Consider the following 21,086-nt stretch of genomic DNA (forward strand, 5'->3'; position numbering starts at 1 on the left):
TATAGAATTCATGCACAATTCCATATACATGTTAGTTGGATATTACAAGCATTGGTCATTATTTATAAAACATTTCAAGTGAACAAACCTCTTAATAATCAGTATCTCATCCAAGCTGACAACTTTCAGACAGTTCCTGTGATACTCTTCTGGAGTCCTTTATAATAAAGGAAAAATGAGCTGAAATAGAGGGTGGAATCCTGTTGATTAGTCCCAAATACAGTAGATGCATTCAATTGGCGAGTCAATGCATAGGTAAATCTAATGGATTCAACAGGTCTACTCTGAGTAAGACTCAGAGAGTCTGTTGTCCAAGACTATCAGACTATTATTCTGTCCGTATCAGTCATTGACATTTACAAGGGGCACAGGGAATCAGCTTCTCACTGCTGACCTTACCATTTGGCAGGGTGAGGCAGTCCGACGCTTGTGCCCTATAAAGGTCCTTCCTGGGCTTCAGTTCATTCCATGCAACTGAGGAAATAGAGCAAGTCTATAGTTTTTGTGGGTTTTTCAGGCTATGTGGCCATGTTCTAGTAGAATTTCTTCCTGACATTGCGCCAGCATCTGTGGCTGGCATCTTCAGAAGATGCCAGCCACAGATGCTGGCGAAAGGTCACAAAAAAACTCTTCTAGAACTTGGCCACATAGCCTGAAAAACCCACAAAAAAACTACGGATGCTGGCCATGAAAGCCTTTGAATTCACATTAGAGCAAGTCTGTTTATGAAAGCTATGCTACAACTTCTTCCATGCAGTTAGTCTCAAATGTGTTGCAAGATCCTTTAAGAGTTAGTCTGATTTGAAATTCAGGGTCTGTGTGATTGTTGTCTCCTCTCTACTAAAAAAAACCCCTTCTTTTTACATCTGGACATTTGACTGAAATTTTCTCACAAACTCTTTCCCATGTTCAGGGCTATGCATGTTGCTAAGCCATGCCTACAGTTCTTTTGATACAAATGTTAAGTACTGTGCACCTTTGGAGTTTGGGACACGTTAAATCCAAAGTACTACCTGATAGAGGATGTAGTGTAAGTACAATCTACCTACCAGTTCATCCCACTTTTAAAAAATTAAATGAGAGGGGCCCCCAATCTTGTCCCTTGTCTTAGGCAGCTAAGTGAGTGGCATTACACCAATGGATACAATAATTGATTGTATCACTAAATGAACCCAAGAACCATGGTGCTCATCACAAACGTTGTGTTGTCAGCTGTCCAGATGCATAAGAGGCCATAGCTATGCCTACTTGTAGTGGCAAACATTTGTATCTAACAGAATGCTGTCTCAGTTCAGGGACTTAGCCAAGGGTGGGGTCCGAGGGGTTTGGACCCCCCTTCAGGTGTGGGGACGTTCAAGCTCCTTCCTCCCCTCCATCAAAAGCGCAGAGGACTTGGATGAAGAGGGAAAAGGGGGGGGGGGGCGGGGGGGGCAGGGGGGCTTCGAGAGGGGGGGGGGGGGGGAGGGGGTCCCTCCCTGTGATTTCTTTCTCTTTCGTTTCCTCTGCATCCGAGTTCTCCTCCTCCTCTTCGTCCTCCCCCACGCTTTTGCCAGAAGTCTCCCTTCCTGGGAGAGGAGAGGAGGAGAGGGAGGAGGAAGAAGAAGGGAAGGAAGACAGGAAGGAAGGAAAAAGGAAGGAAGAGTGATAGGAAGGGGGGGGGGAGAACTAAAGAAAGGAAGGAAGGAAGGAATATTAATAATAATAATAATCTCTTATCAGCTAAAGCGCAATTCTCCTTTATCCAAAATGCCGAGGACTAGATATATTTTGGACTTTTTCAGAGTTTGGTATATTTATGTATGTCTAATGGGGTATTTTGGCGATGGGACCCAAGTCCAATCATTAAATCCATTTTTGTTTCATATGCATCTCATAGACATAGGCTGCCAGCAAAATCCTGAGACCACACCAATAATTCAGTAATTTCTCTAAACCTTCAGGATTCCCAAGTTTACCTTGAGTTGGGGTCAGACCAGATGCTCTCATGGTCAGTTTTGGATTTTGGAATAATTCAGATTTCAGAAGTCCAGATAAAGGAGACTTGGACTCTACTATGTACATTTCTTCTGATAACAAACTCAGGTTTTCAAAAACAGTCATTTCTGGATTTTCGCAACAACAAAAAAGAGGAAGGTCTGTGATTCAAAAAAGCAAGACGCTTCCTTCCAGCTTAGTTTTTTCTATTTTTTTAAAGAAAAAGAAAACAAAATACAGTTAGCTAGCCCCTTTTCAGCATTTCAATGGGGATGCTTTGACAGAGAGTTTTTGCATGGCAGAATGGGGTTGGACTGGATGGCCATTCTTGGGGTCTCTTCAACTCTAGGATTCTATGATTAATTAATTAACATAAGGAATCAGTCTAAGTGGGTAGCCAATGAAAGGCCGGCTGCAAAGGTCTGGGCCTCTCTGCCCTCCTGCCTTGTAAGCAAAGTCCATTGGGAGACCTCTGGGTTTTACTTTGCAAGGAGTTTTTATTTTCTTTATTTTTGTCTTTTTAAAAGCTTTTCCTCCAAATTCTGCCAGATAATGAATCAGGGCTGTTGAGTCCTATGGCCCTGTTCCAGGCAATGCTAGACTGCAGGTCCCATCATCCAGCAGCACCACAGACTGCTGGGAACTGTAGACTAATAAGGCTGCACACTGCAGAAATAATCCAGTTCTACACCACTTTAATGCTATGGAAAATCCTGGGATTTGTAGTATGTTGTGGCACCAGAGCTCTCTGACAAAGAATGCTAAATGTCTCACAAAACTACAATACCCAGATATTATTGTTGTTGTTGTTTTCTTATATCCCGCCTTTCTCCCAATGTATGGACTCAAGGTGGTGATTTTCCATAGCATTAATCTAAAGTATGTCTTTCTACAAGGTAGATGGACACCCCCATTACCAATTATTATTATTATTATTATTATTATTATTATTATTATTATTTGCAAGGATAGGGAGAGAAAAATGGCTCTGTGGGGAATGCGAAGAGAAAAAAAGTTGAGGGGTTGGATCAGTACGTAAAGAGAGAGGGAGTTGTATTTCTTAGCGTTCTTCCCTTTAATTTTTTTTAGGGGTGCTTAGGCAGCCTAAGGCACTTTTATTACAGTTGGGAGCCTCGGGGTTTTCCAAGACAGAAAGAGGCGCCCACTTGCAACCCAATGGGGCTCCTTGTGAGCAAGAGCCTCAGGTCCAGCATTCCTGCCTCAGAAGGATTTGGGGAATTGCATTTCCTTCCCAGTAAGCCTCCACAAAGCTGAGGAAAACCTGGGTGTGGAGGCTCCTGGTCTCCATAGGTCTCCTCCAGAGCAGAGATACCCTTCTTCTTCAAACCACCCAGAGATACAGCAGAGAGAGGCTTCAGAAGTATTCTGAATTAAGGCCCAAATGACACTCTTTTCCTAAAGCCAAATTAATCTGATTACCTAAAAATGTAAACTGCTGCTGGCTTAGTAGGAAAGGCTATTGTAAACTGACTGTGGCAGAGCCTATAGCCTGACATTTCTGTGTATATTTCAGAAGCAAATGCTTGGCTAGCAATACAATACAGCTATTGTCAGATAGCAAAGGACACCGATATACAGAAAGGTGAGATTATAGAAAGGTCAAAATATATAATTTTATATTCATACTTGCCCCATTCACAGGTAGGTATAGGTGGATCCCATGTGCCATCCACTTGGCACTGAATCTCTCTTGAGCCAGATATTTTGTAGCCAACACTGCAGTCAATGGTAACTCTTTGGCTATATGTATAGATGTCAGATGTACCAAAGACTATCCTTCCATTCTCTGCATGAGGAGGTGGACAATGAGTCTCTGAAAAGAAGATTTGTTTTTGAACAACAAAGAGAAGAATACGTTATTAAGTTTGTTTTCTGAACCCCTCTGCCACAACTATCATGCTGGTCTTTCACACATGAACCACAGAAGAACTGAGAGAGACACAGGAAAACCACACCTCCACAATAGGCACGGCCACTCCACACTCCGTTTAAAACAGTGCTTCTCAATTATTTTCTGTCATGCCCCCCCTAGGAAGAAGAAAACATTTCGCGCCCCCCGCGCAACTGTAAATAGTATCATTTGTCTATAAAATTGTTATAAGTACACCTCTGCATAACACTGTATCCTAAGCCTCGCGCCCCCCTTTATGGAGCCTCGCGCCCCCCCGGGGGGCCCACCCCACTATTTGAGAAGTACTGGTTTAAACCATCCTCAGATGTACAAATGATAGAAGCATTTCCAACAAGGGGGTAGCCTTTGTCACAGATGTATGTTATAACTGTCCCGTAGGAAAAATCATTCATGTATCTGCCACTGTGCTTGCCATGAGGAATCTCTGGTGGAGGGAAACATGGAATACCTAGAAAGACGCAGGCAGAAGTGTCAATTAAAGGCAAATACTGGAGTGATTTTGTCTGCTTTCAATCGAGCTGTTCTTTGTGAAATTGCAATATCCTCCGGATCCACCAGTTAATGCCCACAGACTATATTGTTTTCGTCAATGTACAAGTGGAACATCGAACACAAAGTATAACCAATCATTAAAACAAAAACAAAACCTACACATGTTCTTTGGATTTCTAAACTCTGCCATAATAATTACTAGCCAAACACAAGCACCACAACAGATCATATAAGCTTCATATGTTTTGGTCTTCAACCATAACAGGAAAATCATTAATGAACACATTTATAAGTGTAATTTTGTTTTAGCAGCACCAGTTTTAAAGAAAATTTAAAGGATCTTCTTGAAGATGGTAGAAGAGTGGAGAATTGGGGTAGAATCATCATCACACACACACACACATGCGCACTTAAGACAGTCAGTTCTGAAGAATATTTTTAAAGCTAGGATGCTCAGACACAAGTACAGTTTATCAATGACTTATAAGTTTAAAGTGGGGCAGGCTCACACCCATCACCTAATTAAAAATGTTTTTCATTCAAATTCCGCATATGGGTATGGGGGGAATTTTGCCATGTTTTAGTTTCAGGAAAGACCTTTTCTGAGCCCAAATTGACCCAGGAATGTGGTAGAAGCATACTTAATGCCACGTAGTATTACAGCATTTCAAAGCAGAAACGTTTTATTTGGAGGGGCAGCCCCCAAACTGTTTTTGACCCAGAGGTCTCAGGGAGGCTCTAAACATGGTACAAATGGCCTCTACACCTAGAGTGTATTTGCTAGCAGTCTGAATATATATATATATTTGACCCTGAGGGTAGGCACACTTTAATAAGCAAAACAAGGGTCTTAAACAGATGGACCAAAAGGACCACAGTAAGACAATATTGAAGTATAGCCCTTAGGCGCCACACACCCCGAACATGGCTGGAAGCTGCACTACGGTCACTTCAACCTGGAAGAACTGGGCCAAAAAGGAGAGGCTGAAAGCTGCTCCTTTCTGGCAGCCCAGTTCAGGACTAAGGTGGTGGCCCAAATCAGAGCTGGGTGCGTGTTGCCACAGCCCTGGCACATTCAGCACTGGCAAGGCTGCGCACCTCACTTTCTGCTTGACCCCAAGGTCTTCTTCAGATCACTTAGAGGCTGAACAGGCTGGCCCTTTCAGCACCAGATTGGGGCCACGGCATCTACATGCCACAGCCCCGATGTGGACTTTCCACAGTGCAAAGAGGAGCCCCGTGAACGTACAGCAAAGGAGTGCTGTCATGCTGTCCACCATGCAATAGGGCACGTGATGTCATGCCCATATGGGGGTGGAGGCAGGGCGTGTGTCGTGCAGATGCCACATCCGTTGCTGGCCATTATCGCCGGTCTGTTAAGGTTGATAGTTAATCTACAAAGTACATTGCCATAATTTTAAAGTAGTTGGTGCCCTGAAGTCAACTGCAACTTAAGGATGATTCTGTCATAGGGTTTTCAAGGCAAGATTTATTCATTGCTTACCTCTAAGGTTAGAATGTGACTTGCTAGATCACCTGCTAGATTCTCATGGTTCAGTGGGAATTTAAACTATGGTCTCTCAGGGTTCTACTCCAACACTTAAACCACTATATTAAGCTGGCTTCTGGAACAAGCACAAACCCCTGGCTGAAAGAAGTGCTCCCTCTTTGTTTGTTTGTTTTTTCCTGCCTGTTTAGACATTCTCTCTTTGACTGGGACTCCTTTCCTATTTGTGGAGTGGACCATTCTGAGGGCAGGATGGCACTAGATTGCCCTGCACTTGCTGTTTGGCAGAAGTGACCTGCCTGATTCCTTAAGTCTCTGGTTCCAATTGGTTCTCAGCACCAAAGCCTATAACTTTTCTAAACGTTCGCCTAATTATTGTAATTTCACATTGCTAAAGATATTTTACATATTCATAATTTATTCATACCATTAGATTATTTTAGGATGATTTTCTAGTTCCCACTCTTGTACAAAGTCTGCAGAAACAATCCAGTTTTGTACCACTTTACCTGCCATGGCTCACTACTATAGAATTCTAGGAACTGTAGTTTTGTGAGACATTTAGCCTTCGCTGTTGAAGAGCACTGTTGACACAGTAAACTACAAATCCCAGAATTCTATAGCACTGAGCCATGGCAGTTAAAGAGGTGCTAAACTGGATTATTTTTGCAATGTGGATTCAACAATACATCACTAAAATCAATGCAGTATCCCAAAACTGTACTGTTCTGACAACTTCATGAACTTCAATGGGACTGTAGACAAGATGGTAGTAACACATTGTACTATATTTTAGATCATGAACTCTTTGGCCCTGCTCTGTGTCTATGTAGAAACATGAAAAGCCAATACCTCATTTTTACTGATTTGTTTTTGGAGCTTTCTTGGAGAACTGAAATTGGACTGTGACTCAACCCTACAGGAATCGTGTTGAGACACACAAGGTATTTCCTACTTACGGTCACAAAAAGGTACAGCACCACTCCATTCTACTTTTTTGCCAGATATTACACATCTTCTGGAAGAATGTCCAATTAACCTATGCCTAGATTGAAAAAGGAAAAAGCAAACGCAATCATGCACTACATATAGATTTCTTTCTCCATATATGTAGAGAATTTAGAATCATGCACTTCCTACTTCTACAAGGAATATTAAAATAAAAGAAAACCAGTCCTATAGGTCCTATAACATGTTGAAATGTTTCATCCTCTTGACAAAATAAATGAAAATCTACATCTCAAAGTCCAGTTTTTCAGGAGCCATTGAGCATGATGCTTTCAGTAAACACCCTACATGCCTTCAGTTACCCACTTAGTCCTCCCCTAAGCCTTGAAGTAAAATTATTAGCCCACAAATGGAGCATCAAGGCTTGGAAACTTTACTTTATTGGAGAAAACTCAGAATCACCCTGTTGGCAAGATCTAGCAATGCTGGCTGGGGGAGCCTGGGTTTCCAGACTATAGAAAGAGCAGTATATCAGCTGGCAATGGCTGCTTCTATTCCTTTTGCTCACATACTGCTCTTCTGTTGTAAAAGAATGGAAAATAATGTGTTATAATGGCAAACAGCCACAAGTCCAGGTGATTCTGAGCTTCTCCTGCTAAGCCACAGGCCTCCTGCTGGGACCCATCAATACCAACTCCTTGGTGCAGCACTGAGGAAATGCTTTACCAGGTAATGCCTACTTTATCTCTTAATGCAACTTTATTGCCTTCCCTGATACTTACCCTTCATCACAGGTAAAATTTACAGTGGCACCTAAGAGAAAATCTCCTGATACATGCAGTCGACCATTGTCTGGTTCTCCAGGATGTCCGCATGATTTTTCTAGTAGAAAACAAGACAAATAACTATTTTGACCATTTAATATCAGGGTATTGTGGAGTCTAAAACTGATTCAAAGTTCTTTCTTTCTTTCTTTCTTTCTTTCTTTTGTGTAAAGGGAATTTATTCACCATGGGGAACTGTAAGTCTTGATTTGCCACATAAGAAACAGCAATACATTATGCACTTTCAACAGTGCCCTGTTGAGATACAGTTCCATTATTTCCCTTTCTCTTTCTCTGCCACATATAATATATATCCATGAGTAGTTGACCACTGAACAATGGATAGTGAATGTTTGTATTTCCAATCTCAGAAAGTCAAATCTTTTGGAAACAGTAAGAGCATTCAAGGTCTATCCAGACTGACTACTAGTTAAATTTCACATGGCGAGGATAGAATTTAAAAGAACATATGCACCTAAAGTTATCAAAGCTTTTTCCAATATAAAATGTAAATGTTGTAACTTATCCAGTATCGAAAGCGCAAGAACTGAATGTGGCCATATCATATGACACAGGGATGGATACTCTGTATTAAATGGCCAACAACTAGTTGAAGTAGACAGTGTCTTTCAAAACAGATGTAAAGGTGTCAGTATACTCAAACATTAATTTTAAAATTACAAAATGTAAATTTAAATCTACCTCCCCCCAAAAAAAATTGAAAGTAGAATCGTTTTATCAATTGATTTATTTTTTTTGTGGAACAATTTAATGCTGTACTTCATTCTATTCAAATTTCATTCACATCAAAGTTAGTACTTTCCAACAGACATTTATAAGCTGGTTTCGCTTTCTCTGCGAATATAATTAATTTCCTACACAACAAGCGTGAATGATGCACTCTTTTTTCTTTTTCTTTTGTTCGAAGGTTATTCAGATTATTTTGAAAGATCTGGACATATTTATATATGATGGTTCTGGTTTTTTGACAGATTAAATGAAGCAAGAGCCTAATAATCAAAATATTATGTGACTACTTTAATTGCATCTAGTATATTAATAGCTAATATACTGTGGAGGGGGGAGGCACCAACATACATACTATTAATGAATAAGATTTCATCTTATTAGAAACATTCAAATGATAAAAAATTGATCTCTAGAACTAATCCATTCAGTCTTGAAGACTATGGACCTTATTACACGTGGAGGGTGTGTGTGTGTGTGCAGCTCAGATCCGCAGTCATTCCTATTCTAGCAATGCGAAGCGTGATGTTTTTTCACACCAGATCCAGTCACTCCTATCTAGCAATGCGAATTAAGGTTAAAACGTGATGCTTTACCACACCTGGTTGCCTTTCTGTTGCCCTTCCGAATTGAGGGGGAAGCGAAGTCAGTTCTATTCCAAGCAAGTCACGTGATGCGGATTCAAGCAAAGGGGAGTGAGTGCACATTGTATTACCACACTGGAGGGTTCAACGATTCGAATAGGCATCCCTGGGCATGTTCAGTGCGGCTCTGGATGCTGTCCTCCTTCCCTGCCCCCTCCTTAGCTGTTATCCTTAATCAGGGTGAAGAAGCAGTCAGGGGATGATGGGATAGGTGACAGGTTGGCAGAGAGGATGAGATGGGGATGCAGAAGAAGGCAAGGGATGATGGGATAGGTTTCTGGGGCCAGGATTGGGAAGCAGGAGAAGGCAGAGGATGATGGGATAGGTCACTGGGGGTCACTGGGGCCAGGATCAGGATGCAGGAGAAGATGGGGGATGATGGGGATTATAGGGATGATGGGATGGGTAGCAGAAGGGGCAAGATGGGGTGAAGGAGGAGGGAGGAATGATGGAGCAGGATGCAGGGGACCAAGGGGGGCAGTATCGAAGTGGTTTTCCACACCAGACCAATTCCAAGTGAAATTGAAGTGAGCCTGAATGCGAATTCTGTGAATTCACTTTCTTTCTGAATTCATCAAAATGAGGAGTCACTTTGAAATCACTGCAGAAGCGCCACAGAAGGGGCTCCCATAGAAAGGAATCTCGTCTGATAACACATTCACGTTATGAGGTGAATGCGCATCGTTGGAAGTGCAGTCACGTCGGAACTGACCTGCAAATGCTCTAAAAATCTCCGTGTGATAAACCTCTATGTTGTAATCATCAGAATATCAATAAGGAAGTTTATGGATAGTGTGAAATCAATTGTACATCACTGATTTTCATCACTTTGTCTTAATATAAATGCATTGGTTTCTCCTCTCTGCTTCTATCCCTCTAAACCCCAATTGGTTTTGTTGGGTTTTGTTTTTTTAAAAGATTGTTAAGAGACTCACTCTTGCAAAATTCCTCAACTTCTGTCCATTTCTGATTCTGAAGGCATGTTTGAGAGATCTTTGGTAGCTGTCTGGTGTAGCCTGGACGACAGATGTATTTCACAGTTGAACCAAGAGGAAAGGAATTCTTCTCTTTATACTCATCAGCAAGTTCAGCAAAGTGTAACCTGGGTGGGGAAAGACAACCACCTCCTGATAACAAAAATGAGAATAAGAAAGAAACTTATGCCAACTCTTACTGTGAAACTTGAATTAAGTTTAATTCTGTTAATTCTAGTTCAGGGATAGGAAAATATTGCCTAATATTCCCTTGTCTCATTAGTATTTTCTTTAAAGCAATCCCACCTTTAATACTACCCAGTAAAAATACACTATCTGCTGAAATTCTGTTAATGACATATATTTACATAAGGGTTACACCTGCATATATGTTGTATATCCAGGCTATTCAGTAGCTCCTTGCTTCCTGTTCCAAACATCCCGTTTCCCTCCAGATGCTGCCAAATTTTGTGAGGTACTGTTACAGCTATTAAATGGCTGTGGAAAGGGAGGAAGAGAAGCAACAGAATGGTGGGGACTCCCTCCTATCCTCATTGCAGTTCTCCAGAGAGAGAGAGAAAGAGGTAGAGAAATGACCCTGAGAGAGCTGTGGGTACCGAGCATTACACTCTATGGACTCATTCCCACTTACATTTAAACCAGTTTGCAATTCACCTTCATTCCATGTTGGTAAATTGATAACGAAAGGTCCATCGTTCCCACTATGAAATCAAATCTTTTCATTATCCCCTTGTAATCACTTATTTTGGCATGATTGTCATCCCCACTAGTTTGCGCCGCTTCAAAATGCATGTCAATCATCTGTGCATCATCACTGATGTAAGTGGCAGCCTGGGCATCCCAGCTTGGGAACTATATATATATATATATTCACACGTGTCCCTCCATATTCACTAGGGGTAGGGTCACAAGACCCCTGTGAATATGGAAAAACTGCAAATAACAAAAACACCATGTTTTTACCTGAGAGGACACCTCTCTAGGAATCTCTAGGCCCTTCAGTGCAACTCTGTGGTCAATATCTGCCAGACATTGACCATAGAGTTGTGCTGGAAGAGCTACAAATGCCTAGTGGACTGTTCTCTCTAGGTCCTTCAGTGCAACTTTTAGTTAAAGATGAACATAGAGTTGCGCTGGAGGATGGAGATATTCCTAGAGAAAATATACTAATAAAATCCATGAATAATCAAATCTGCAAATATCAAAGCCGCAAATATGGAGGGATGAATGTATTTAAAATAAATTGATAGAAGATTTGATTAATTGGTTTTCAACTACTTGCCTCACTATGAGCTGCCATCAGATTGCTCAGATAATTGCAAGCAGTTGCAAAACCAATGAATCAAATATTCTATCGTTTAAAAAAAACCCAAAATTGATAGAAGATTCAATTCTTTGGTTTTGCAGCTACTTGCCTCACTGGTTGCAAGTAGTTGCAAAATCAATGAATCGAATCTTCTATCATTTTTTTTTAAAAGACCATGTGCCCATAGGTCACACCACAAGCACAAAGACAGAAGGGGAGAGGGGAATGGTGGGTCTACCAAAAACTGAGGAGGGATGGTAAACACCGCTCTGCCATCAGTCCCTCCCCTCCAATGATGCGATTCAGATCTGTTGTTCCCACTTGTTGAACACGCTTTGGAAACTAGTGTCTGGAAAAAACGTTTTTGCATTTGCCTTGCTTTATCACGATAGAAATCTATCAAAGTAGGATCTGAACCAGATTCAAATGGGAATGATGGTCATATAACCTGATCAGCAATTTGCTTTAAATCATAGTGGGAATGCACCCTAGGTGTATGATGTAGTGTTTTGTATTGATCTTGACTTTTTTATACACACTATCACCATCCAAAGGTTCCCTCATTTCAGGGAAATTAAAGGAAGCCTAAAAGAGTAATAGTTTCTTTTAGTGCCTGAAATACAGCCCCCATAATCCATTCCACCTTGTCTGACTAAAAGCAATGCTGCTTGTTAATGAGTATCCCCTGAATAAGCTTCCCACTTGCATGTTGAATTAGGAAGTTATCTTTTCTACATAAGTTCCTGTAGACACATTAAGGACACTTCTTGTTATTTTTATTAGAGGTTTGGTGCTTTTTGTTTGCTTCTTTGTTTTGGTTTTTAGAGTACAGGAAGCAATGAAATGGGGATCTTTTGACTGATTTACTGCAATCCATTGGGGAATTTGATTGCATTGCCATACTTCCTTCAGGAACTTCCCCTTGCTGTTGTTGTATGATCTTGCAAATCTAATCTGCTTAGTGAAGGTATATTGCAGTAATTCAGAGTTCCTTTCCTTCTTAAGTGTTGATCTTAAGTGCTTAAGTGCTACCAATATAGGACAAACAATAAAACCGTGTAAGTTTGCTGTAGAAAGATCACTGTAACTCAGAATATCTATTTCAGCCTCCTTTAACTTGAAATATTAAAAATTTGGAGGAAACACAATATTAACAACCATATAAAGTGGTATATATAATATTCTTAAATCATAAGCAGGGATTACACATTCTCAGCAAGATGAGAACCTGCTTTTGCAATATCTCCAGATAAATCATATAAAATCATAAGTATAGAGAATCCAAAACACCTGAGAAATTTATGCCTAGAGAAAGTTCCACTATTCTCTGTAACCACTTTAACACCATAAAAGCTACACGGGGGAAATAGGATTGCTGAGGTATAGCAACTGAAAAATTGCAAAAGTGGCACAGTTTTAAAGATTCCTTTTATAAGCAGAAATCTATCCTTTCACCTAACCCTTTCTCCTTTGGATCTAATTGAAATGACCATGGGAGTGGGCTACAACAGCAGAAAGGTTGGTCAGGGGGTGGGGATGAAATGGCCATCTGTAACATAATTCTGCATGGGAGCTGTATCTATGCTGGGCCATGCAGGATTCCAGTCCCTGTCTGTTCTTCAGAAGTCATGAAATTTTAGGAGAGAGCAGCGAATGAAAGAAAGATGAAATACGTAGTTGAGAAAATGAGGGAGAGGAGAAAGGTTCAGAAAAAAGAAGGTAGGAGAAAAGAAGGATATGAAGAGGAGGGAGATGGGAAGGATAAATGAAAGAGGTTGAGTATAACAACGGGATCAGAGAGAATTTAGGTAAGGAAATATGAAGAAGGAATAAAGAACCAATAAAAGGAGAGGATAGTAAGAAGATTTACATGATCTTGACTTCATGATTTTTATTAATAATTGGAGTTATCAATAGTTATAAGAAGCAGACAATTACTTACCTGTCGGGAAAGTGAGATAGTGAGAGAGGATGTACATAAGACAGATGAAAGTGGGACGTTAAGTAAAACAATCTGTTAATAGTACCTCCCTTTATTAGTTTGGTGACAATCAACACACATTTGATCAAATGAAGAGTCTGACTGTAAGACTGTAAGTGTTTTATGGTGTATGTTTGTTTATGGCATCGGAACTTCCATCCTTGCCCTGAGAGGGGAGAAAGGAACTGAAACCCTCCCCACAAGGCATCTGACCCATCCTTGCCTCTGAGAGGGAGAGAAAGTAGCCTTCCCATCCGGCCTCACTAAAGGAACTGAACCCTCCCCCACAAGGACACTGACTCCACCTTGCCTCTGAGAGGGAGAGAAAGGAACTGAACCCTCCACAAGGCATCTGACTCCATCCTTGCCTCTGAAGGGAGGAGAAGGAAACTAACCCTCCCCACAAGGCATCGACTCCATCCTTGCCTCTGAGAGAGAGAAAGGAGCTTCCCATCCCCCTCACTAAAGGAACTGAACCATCCCCCACAAGGCATCTGACTCCATCCTTGCCTCGAAGGGAGAGAAAGGAACTGAACCCTCCCCACAAGGCATCTGACTCCATCTTGGCCTGTGAGGGGGAGAGAGGGTGGGCCAATGCATAAGCCTATCTTAAATACAGAGCCCTCCATCTGTCCATCTGCCTGGGCCGGCCCAGAGGGAGTGAGAATGCTGGACCTTATCCTCTTCCTCTCAACCATTCCCTTCTCCCTTGTGTGTCGTGTCTTTTAGATTGTAAGCATGAAGGCAGGGAACCGTCTAATTAATGATTTTATGTACAGTGCTGTGTAAATTTACAGCGCTATATAATAAAGTTTAAATATATAATATAATGTTTGTTTTTATATTCAATAAAATGTATTAAAATAATAAAAAAATAGTTATTAATATTTTAAATACTTCCATGCCCCACTGAGATAACATTTTGTATTCAGAGTGGAGATGAAATAGTATATCGGATCAAATGCACAACCAAGAGCTGCTGGTGTAGGTGTTTTCTTCTGGGGTCAAATTTGTTGTTGTTGTGTACCTTGCTTTCTGACCTAGGGCAACCTTAAGAAACCCTATCAAGAACACTATCGTGGGGGTTCTGGCAAGATTTGTTCAGAGGAGGTTTGCTATTGCCTTCCCTGATTTGCCCAGGTTGCCCAGTGGGTTTCAAGGGCAAAGCAAGGAATTCTAACATGGAGCACTATTAGAATAAAGCAGAAAAAGGTATCATTACTAATCTCATTTATAAAAGTAAAGCCTACTTTGGCTTATATTTATTATGAGAGATCAAAATTCTTCTTCCATTAGAAAAGGGCCCATGTGTGCAAAGCCCCCTTGCCTCAATATCTAGTGCTGGAATTGTCACCCTTAGGCTTCAGTGAAGGGAAAGCAGGAAGGCATCCAATGACCAAATTGTTAGAGAAAAAGATCTTTGGGATGGGTATGTCTCTTGTTACCGGGGTTCTGGACTGGTACCAACTGGAACAGATGCAGCTTTTCAGCTACTCAATATCAAAGTAACTTCTACACAGATTTCCTCAAATGAGGGTTTAACTTTGTTGCTATTTACACTTTACAGCAAGCACTATAACATCTATACTCTTCAGAGTCCAGCTAAAAGCTTGAATGTGACAAGTCTTTGTTCTCTCCAAAAGATCAACTTTCCCACCAAGTGGACACACCTCTTCCCATGAAGTCACCATGCTACACAGGAGCATAACAATATACATTGTTGATATTAATGTCTCAGCACATGTCCTGAAGACTTGCTCTCCAGGCCTAGACTTTCGTGGCCTTCAACAGGAACCATTTAAACCTTAGTTAACCATTGACACATCTGAACATTTTCATACAATTTAGAAATATATTTTAACACAAATTGTTAGACGCTAATACAGAGGTAGGCAACCCTTGAGCCGGGGCCGGGTTGCTGTCCATTAGACAACTGGGGGCCGAAGCCAAAAAATAAATAATTAAATTTTTTTTTAATGAAAATTAAATACATAAATAAGCCAGGCCAAAGTAGGACAAAATTTTCAAATGGAGGGCACTTTTTAAATAAAAAATGGAGGTCACATGAAAAAATTGCTGATTTTTTAAAAAATGTTAAGATAAATGCATGTTCGTGAGGCTTCTATAGACAATGGCCCACCATGCCCCTCGCCCTCGCGCAAGACACCAAAGCCCCAGCGGCAATTGGTGGCAGGACCAGGCTGGGGCCAGTCCCAGGCCTCGCCGGGCCGCATCCAGCCCACGGGCCCGCAGGTTGCCTACCCCTGCTCTAATACAACCTCTGTCCATCCCCCTAATGCTGTATTTAGTGCTAATGAGAGAGTACTGTGTAGGTAAAGGACCATCAAATTGAGCAACCATAACCCAGAGTACCAACTGTGTGGAAGGAGAAGGTTAATACGACTAATACTAATTCTAGGGAGGCTGGAGGATCAATCCACTTGTTGTTGTTGTTAGCTGCCCTTCAGTCAGTTCAGGTCTCATGGTGAGACTGTGGATGAGACATCTCCAAGAATCGCTATCCTCCTCCAGTGCTTGCCCAATTCTGCAAGCCCTGCCCATAACCCTCCTGATCGAGTCTATCCACTGATCGTGGTCTTCCTCTCTTTCTTCACCTTCTATCTTCCTAGCATTATGTGTTTTCTAGTGAGCACGCTTCTCAGGATGTGGCCAAAGTACGATTGTCTCAACTTGATCACTTGCTTCCAAGGAAAGCCTGGGTCTGGTTGTTCAAGAATGCATTTGTGTTCTTGGCTGTCCGGAGCCTAAATACTCGTCTCCAGCACATTTCAAGATGAGCATATTTCTTCTGTCTGATTCTCAGCTCTCAATACTGTACATGAAAGTGGAATAAAAGTTTGTATTTTATGTCAATGATGTTTTTGCTCTTCAAATCTTGTCCAGTTCTTTTATAGCTGCCCTTCCCTTCCCATTCTAGTCTTCCTATTTCTTGACTGCTGTGTTGATCCTAGATATGGGAATTCTTAACTATTTCAATTTCCTGGTTGTCTTAATCAAATTTATGTATTTCTTTGTGGTCATATTTTAGTTTTCTTTAATGTTCAGCATCAGACCTCCCTCCACTAGTCATCCCTTGTGCCAATCTAATCAGGCAAGAACCATCAGATTTCTAAATTGCTGTAGCTGTTTCTGCCTTATACAAGTCTCTCCTCAGTTTGGATATATAGCCTGGACTGACCACCAGCTCATTAAACGTGTTAGAGTAGACAGGAAGGGTAGGAATATACTCTTTTAAAAATGTAACTGTATGGGAATGGGTGTGGGGTTGCTCCTGCAGCCTCCCTAGAAAACTCATTTTTTTCCAAGACCGCGGTTCCATCTCCCTCTGACTAAGCCTTAACTAGTCCAATCTGGATGCAGTATTGGACCATAGTGTAATAGGCCTTCACCATGGCATATATACAAAGGCCCGATTTAAATGGGTGCTATGAGGCGCCCCATCACATGCAAGGGACGGCACTTTCAAACAACGCCCCTCACACATGACAAGGGGTAAAAATGGGGCGTCCTATACACATGGGCATGCATGTTGGACGGACGGACGCCTAGCGTCCGCATTTCTCAGGGGGCCTTTATGACACCGCAAGTGTGCCATTGGTGCTTTTTGTGTTCTTTTGCTGCGCGAGGGAGCCATGCAGTGGTCCGCTGCAGCTCCCTCATGCAGCAACGGGGTGGGGCGACTGCTGCCTAGTTGGCCGGTCTGTATCCCGCCAACGTCTCATTTGGCATACCATCGCACATCTGCAACTAAGGCAGTAGACGTACGTCTATAGAACTTATCACACTAGAGGATCCCACTAAGAAAACGGGAGTTAAAGTAGATTTAAATTAGAAAAAAACCCACTAACACAGTAGGTTTATCACACAAGGTTTCTGCAACCTGAATAAACGTGAAATAAAGCGAAGGCAAAGGGGAGAAAATGACACCTTTTTACTTTCAGGACTTCCCGAGAGTAAAAAGGTTTGTTTTTCGCCCCTTTACTTTTGGAACTTCCTTGAAAGAAAAAGCGTCATTTTTTCCCCTTTAGGTTCGCTTTATTTTCATGTTTTTCAGGTTTGAAGAAACATGAAAGGACAAACCTCTGCATTAATGGGTTTTTAAAAATTAAATCCTTTAAATCCCATTTCGAGCTAGTGTGATAAGTCCTATGAAAGCTTGTACTACAAAGCTTTTAAAATCTTAGTCTCAAAGGTGTGAGATCCCTTTGCATACTAACACAAACAATTTCTTGAAAGTCTAGCATTTTGTCTTGCTTTTTTTTGAAAAAAAAATCAAATCACAGGGCTCTAATAGTTTTATTATTCTTTTGCTACTACGAGGTACCCACATTATAGATATAATTTACATGTATTGTTATAACTTTTATATTGTCATATTGTTATTGTATTGTTGTATTGTGTGCTGTGCCATGACCTTTGGTCAAAAGCAATAAAAATTTGATTGATATTTTGCTACATGTATTTAAACAAATATTTCCTTCACTTCCTTATAAAATGTAAAAGTTTCCCCTCTTTAATGAGCCAAAGCAGCTGATTAGGGTCTCGTTAATATGAGATAACTTCAAATTAAATGACACTATTTAGGATGGCCTGTCTACATTGTCCCACATCAACGTGCATTTCGTGTTTTGTCCTTCAGGAGAGAAAGCTCAGATATACTATGCAATATACAATCCTGATTCCAACAGTGTGGTCCTATGGCACGCAACAACATTTTACAACTAAAGTATATACATTGATATGCATTGCTCTGAAGTGCACACTTTAACCAGACCAGTGCACATATGCCATTCCTTGGCCACATGAGCCAAAGGAAAGAAATTAATTCTCCTCCCTTTCCTTGCGTGCTACTCTTCTTACAACCGCTCCAAGGACATTTCCCCCAGTGAAAGATACAAGGGAATATCATAGGCCACTTGAACAGAACAGTGAAAGTGGAATAAATTCACAAGGTTGTTGCTAATGTTGCCTTCTGATGTATGGCCACACTATCATGGGGTTTTCATGGCAAGTTTCTGAGAAGGGGTTTGGCATTGGCATCCTCTGAGGCTGAGAGAGTGTGACTTGCCAAGGTCACCCATGGATATATGGCTTAGCCAGGATTCGAACCCTGGTTTTCTAGGGTCATAGTCCAACAATCAAACCACTACACCAGGCTGGCTCTCACATTGCACTGGTGCTTTAGCAAAACAAGGTCCAAAACAATTAAAGCATGGGGGGAGAAGCATGGAAGCTAAGAACTAAGAAAAACATCACCTTCTAAGTTTAAAATTCTCACCTGGTCCTCCAAAGTGACAGCAAGGACTGTGCTGAGCCCCACAACATTCTGAGTATATAGGCAGCAACATAGTTTCTCATTCAGAACAAAAGGAGTACAAGATTAGTCAAATGAAGTTCATTAGAGATATAAAATACAGAAGAGGAAGAAAGCAAACAAAATACCAGCAATTAAAACGGGGGGCTTTCAGAAAGAAAAACCCCAAGGGAACTAATTGAGAAAGCACATAAAAATACTCCTAGCACCTCAGTGTTAGGGTGCTTCAATTAAGTCTACATGCTACTTTCAGTTCTAGAGCACAGTATATCAACCAGATTAACTTAAGTCTTGTAAGTCTTATTTCTGAAATCCAGCATCCTAAACTAATTACCTGAATGCATCACTGCGGTCAGTTCTGCCTTCCCTTTTTCTTGCCTGTCGTAGGATTACATTAGGGATTGGTAGCTGCTGCCACTGCCTTTGGACCAAGAAAGAGTAGTCATTGGCTGTAGATATAATGCATTGTATTTACTGGGGAAAAATTAAAAAGTGAGGCCTGAACAGTATAATTCATTACTGTAGAAGCCAGTAAGATTTAACACATTAAAAACATAGTGAGTAATTAAAGCTGTACTGTGAAGGGCAACAAATAGGGTCATCAGATGAAATCTTCAGGATGTGAAGAAAAGGATTCAGCAGGTGTTGCTTGTGTGACAGGAGCACCTGCTGAAATTTCTTCTACACAATTACAAATGATGAGGAATCCTCTTCCATATTTTCCTTGGCCTCCTACTTTATAAACCTCAAATTGTACTTCTAGTTCATCTTTGGTGGCAGGGTGGAGATCTTCCACCTAGTTTCCAGGCTTAGCAGGAAGCATTTTTGTGATATGCCATATGTCTCTTGTGGATTTACTGTCTTGCACTGTGTAGCTAATAGTGGGATTTGATTTATTCCCTTTTGCAAATGAGGTGCTGGCTTGTACCACAAAAGTGGTAAAGTAGCAGACAGCTGTGCTCATCACAAATAGACCTCTTTGCTACAATAAAATATGAAAATTTAACTAGTTCTGCACTAATGCATACTTTTACATTGTTATTTGTTGGCAATATTGAGAGGAAAAGTCAAGAGGCGTTGCATGATCAGTGTTTTGGGGTAAAGGATTGCCTGCTTGTCCCTGTCTTCAAAGACTGTTCAAACCATATGCACACATCTCCTTTCCATGCGTAGACTCTTTGTGTTACATACATCATTACTGAATTCGTGACAGCCCAGCATGACTTACGTTTGAGTGTTTGACTATGCTTTGGGGACCAGGGCTCGAAACCTGGCTCAGCCATGTAAACTCACTAGGGAGCACATCATCTCAGACAGGAGATGTGGTTGCAGAATGGCAAACCCTCTGAAAAATATGCCAAGAATGCTCCATAAAAGTTTACCTCAGGGACTAGACTCTGGAGACCCAAGTTTGAATCTGGCTCAGCCAGTAAACCCATGGGGGGACTTTGGGCATTCACACTCGCTCTGCTGAGAGGATGGCAATGGCAAAACCTCTCTGAAGAAACTTGCTAAGAAACCCCATGAGGTTGCCTTAGGTTCTAGAGAAACAGAAATGCTTGAATCACACGACAACAACAACAACAACAACAACAACAGTTGAAACTCTTAATCACTTGGACACTGTTCTGTTTAAAACCACTTTCCAATAATCAACATTAGCAAATTAATTTTTTAAACTAATCCACTATCCTTGACTTAATAATCTGCTCTATTTCAGTCATATGCAAACAAAGCTGCTGTTGCTCTTTGCTCAGAATGACTCATAAAGGATTTTTCACAGTTTCAAGCAGACCTAACTATATAGATGGCTCTTGATAAGAACCCGTAATTTCCCAAGGGGAAGCCATATCAATGACAACATAAAGACAACAGGTTGATATTGGATGAAGCTGTTGATGGCCACAGCATGAAGTATTGTTACCAGAATTCAGTTTATATGGCTGTATACATGGTTGGAAGTAGGACTGTTAATACTTCTGTAAATCGAGAGAATAATGCAGGAAATTGTTATATTGTTGCATTATATTATAAATACTTGTATCCAAGACTATTGCTAGATGTATCTATCTTCTGTCAGCAAAGCCCTTTGTCTTTTACACAGAGGGAAAATAATGCCAGCCTGTGTTACAAAGATTGCAAGTCGGATAAGAGAACTGGCGATATTAAAAAACCAGTGGGAGACATTTCATTCTTAGAGCAAAGAATTCAAAGGGGTTTAGAGTGCAAACTGCTGAACTACTGCATTTCATTAGAAAGTCATCATGAGAGGTTCATTCAGGTAAAGATTTTTATCACACCTTCCTATCTACGTAGTATTGCGTTTGATTCTTAATTATTCCAATCATTTATTAACGTAATTGAACATCACTCACCCTAATCCTCTTTAGTTTTAAACTC

General features: G+C 41.0%; 1 protein-coding gene across 1 annotated transcript in view; it reads right to left on the reverse strand.

Annotated features, from left to right (window-relative positions):
- Positions 1-19,030, reverse strand: part of LOC121928962 (complement decay-accelerating factor-like) — a 48,981-nt gene extending 29,951 nt beyond the window's left edge. The window contains exons 1-4 of the mRNA XM_042464290.1: positions 19,021-19,030; positions 10,005-10,196; positions 7,637-7,736; positions 6,866-6,951 (exon numbers count right to left, since the gene is read on the reverse strand). Of these exons, the coding sequence (XP_042320224.1) occupies positions 6,866-6,951; positions 7,637-7,736; positions 10,005-10,196; positions 19,021-19,030 (388 nt within the window). The remainder of the gene's footprint in view (positions 1-6,865; positions 6,952-7,636; positions 7,737-10,004; positions 10,197-19,020) is intronic.
- Positions 19,031-21,086: the final 2,056 nt, after the last annotated feature.

Source organism: Sceloporus undulatus, chromosome 4, assembly GCF_019175285.1.
Source record: "Sceloporus undulatus isolate JIND9_A2432 ecotype Alabama chromosome 4, SceUnd_v1.1, whole genome shotgun sequence".
NCBI classification, from domain to species: domain Eukaryota; kingdom Metazoa; phylum Chordata; class Lepidosauria; order Squamata; family Phrynosomatidae; genus Sceloporus; species Sceloporus undulatus.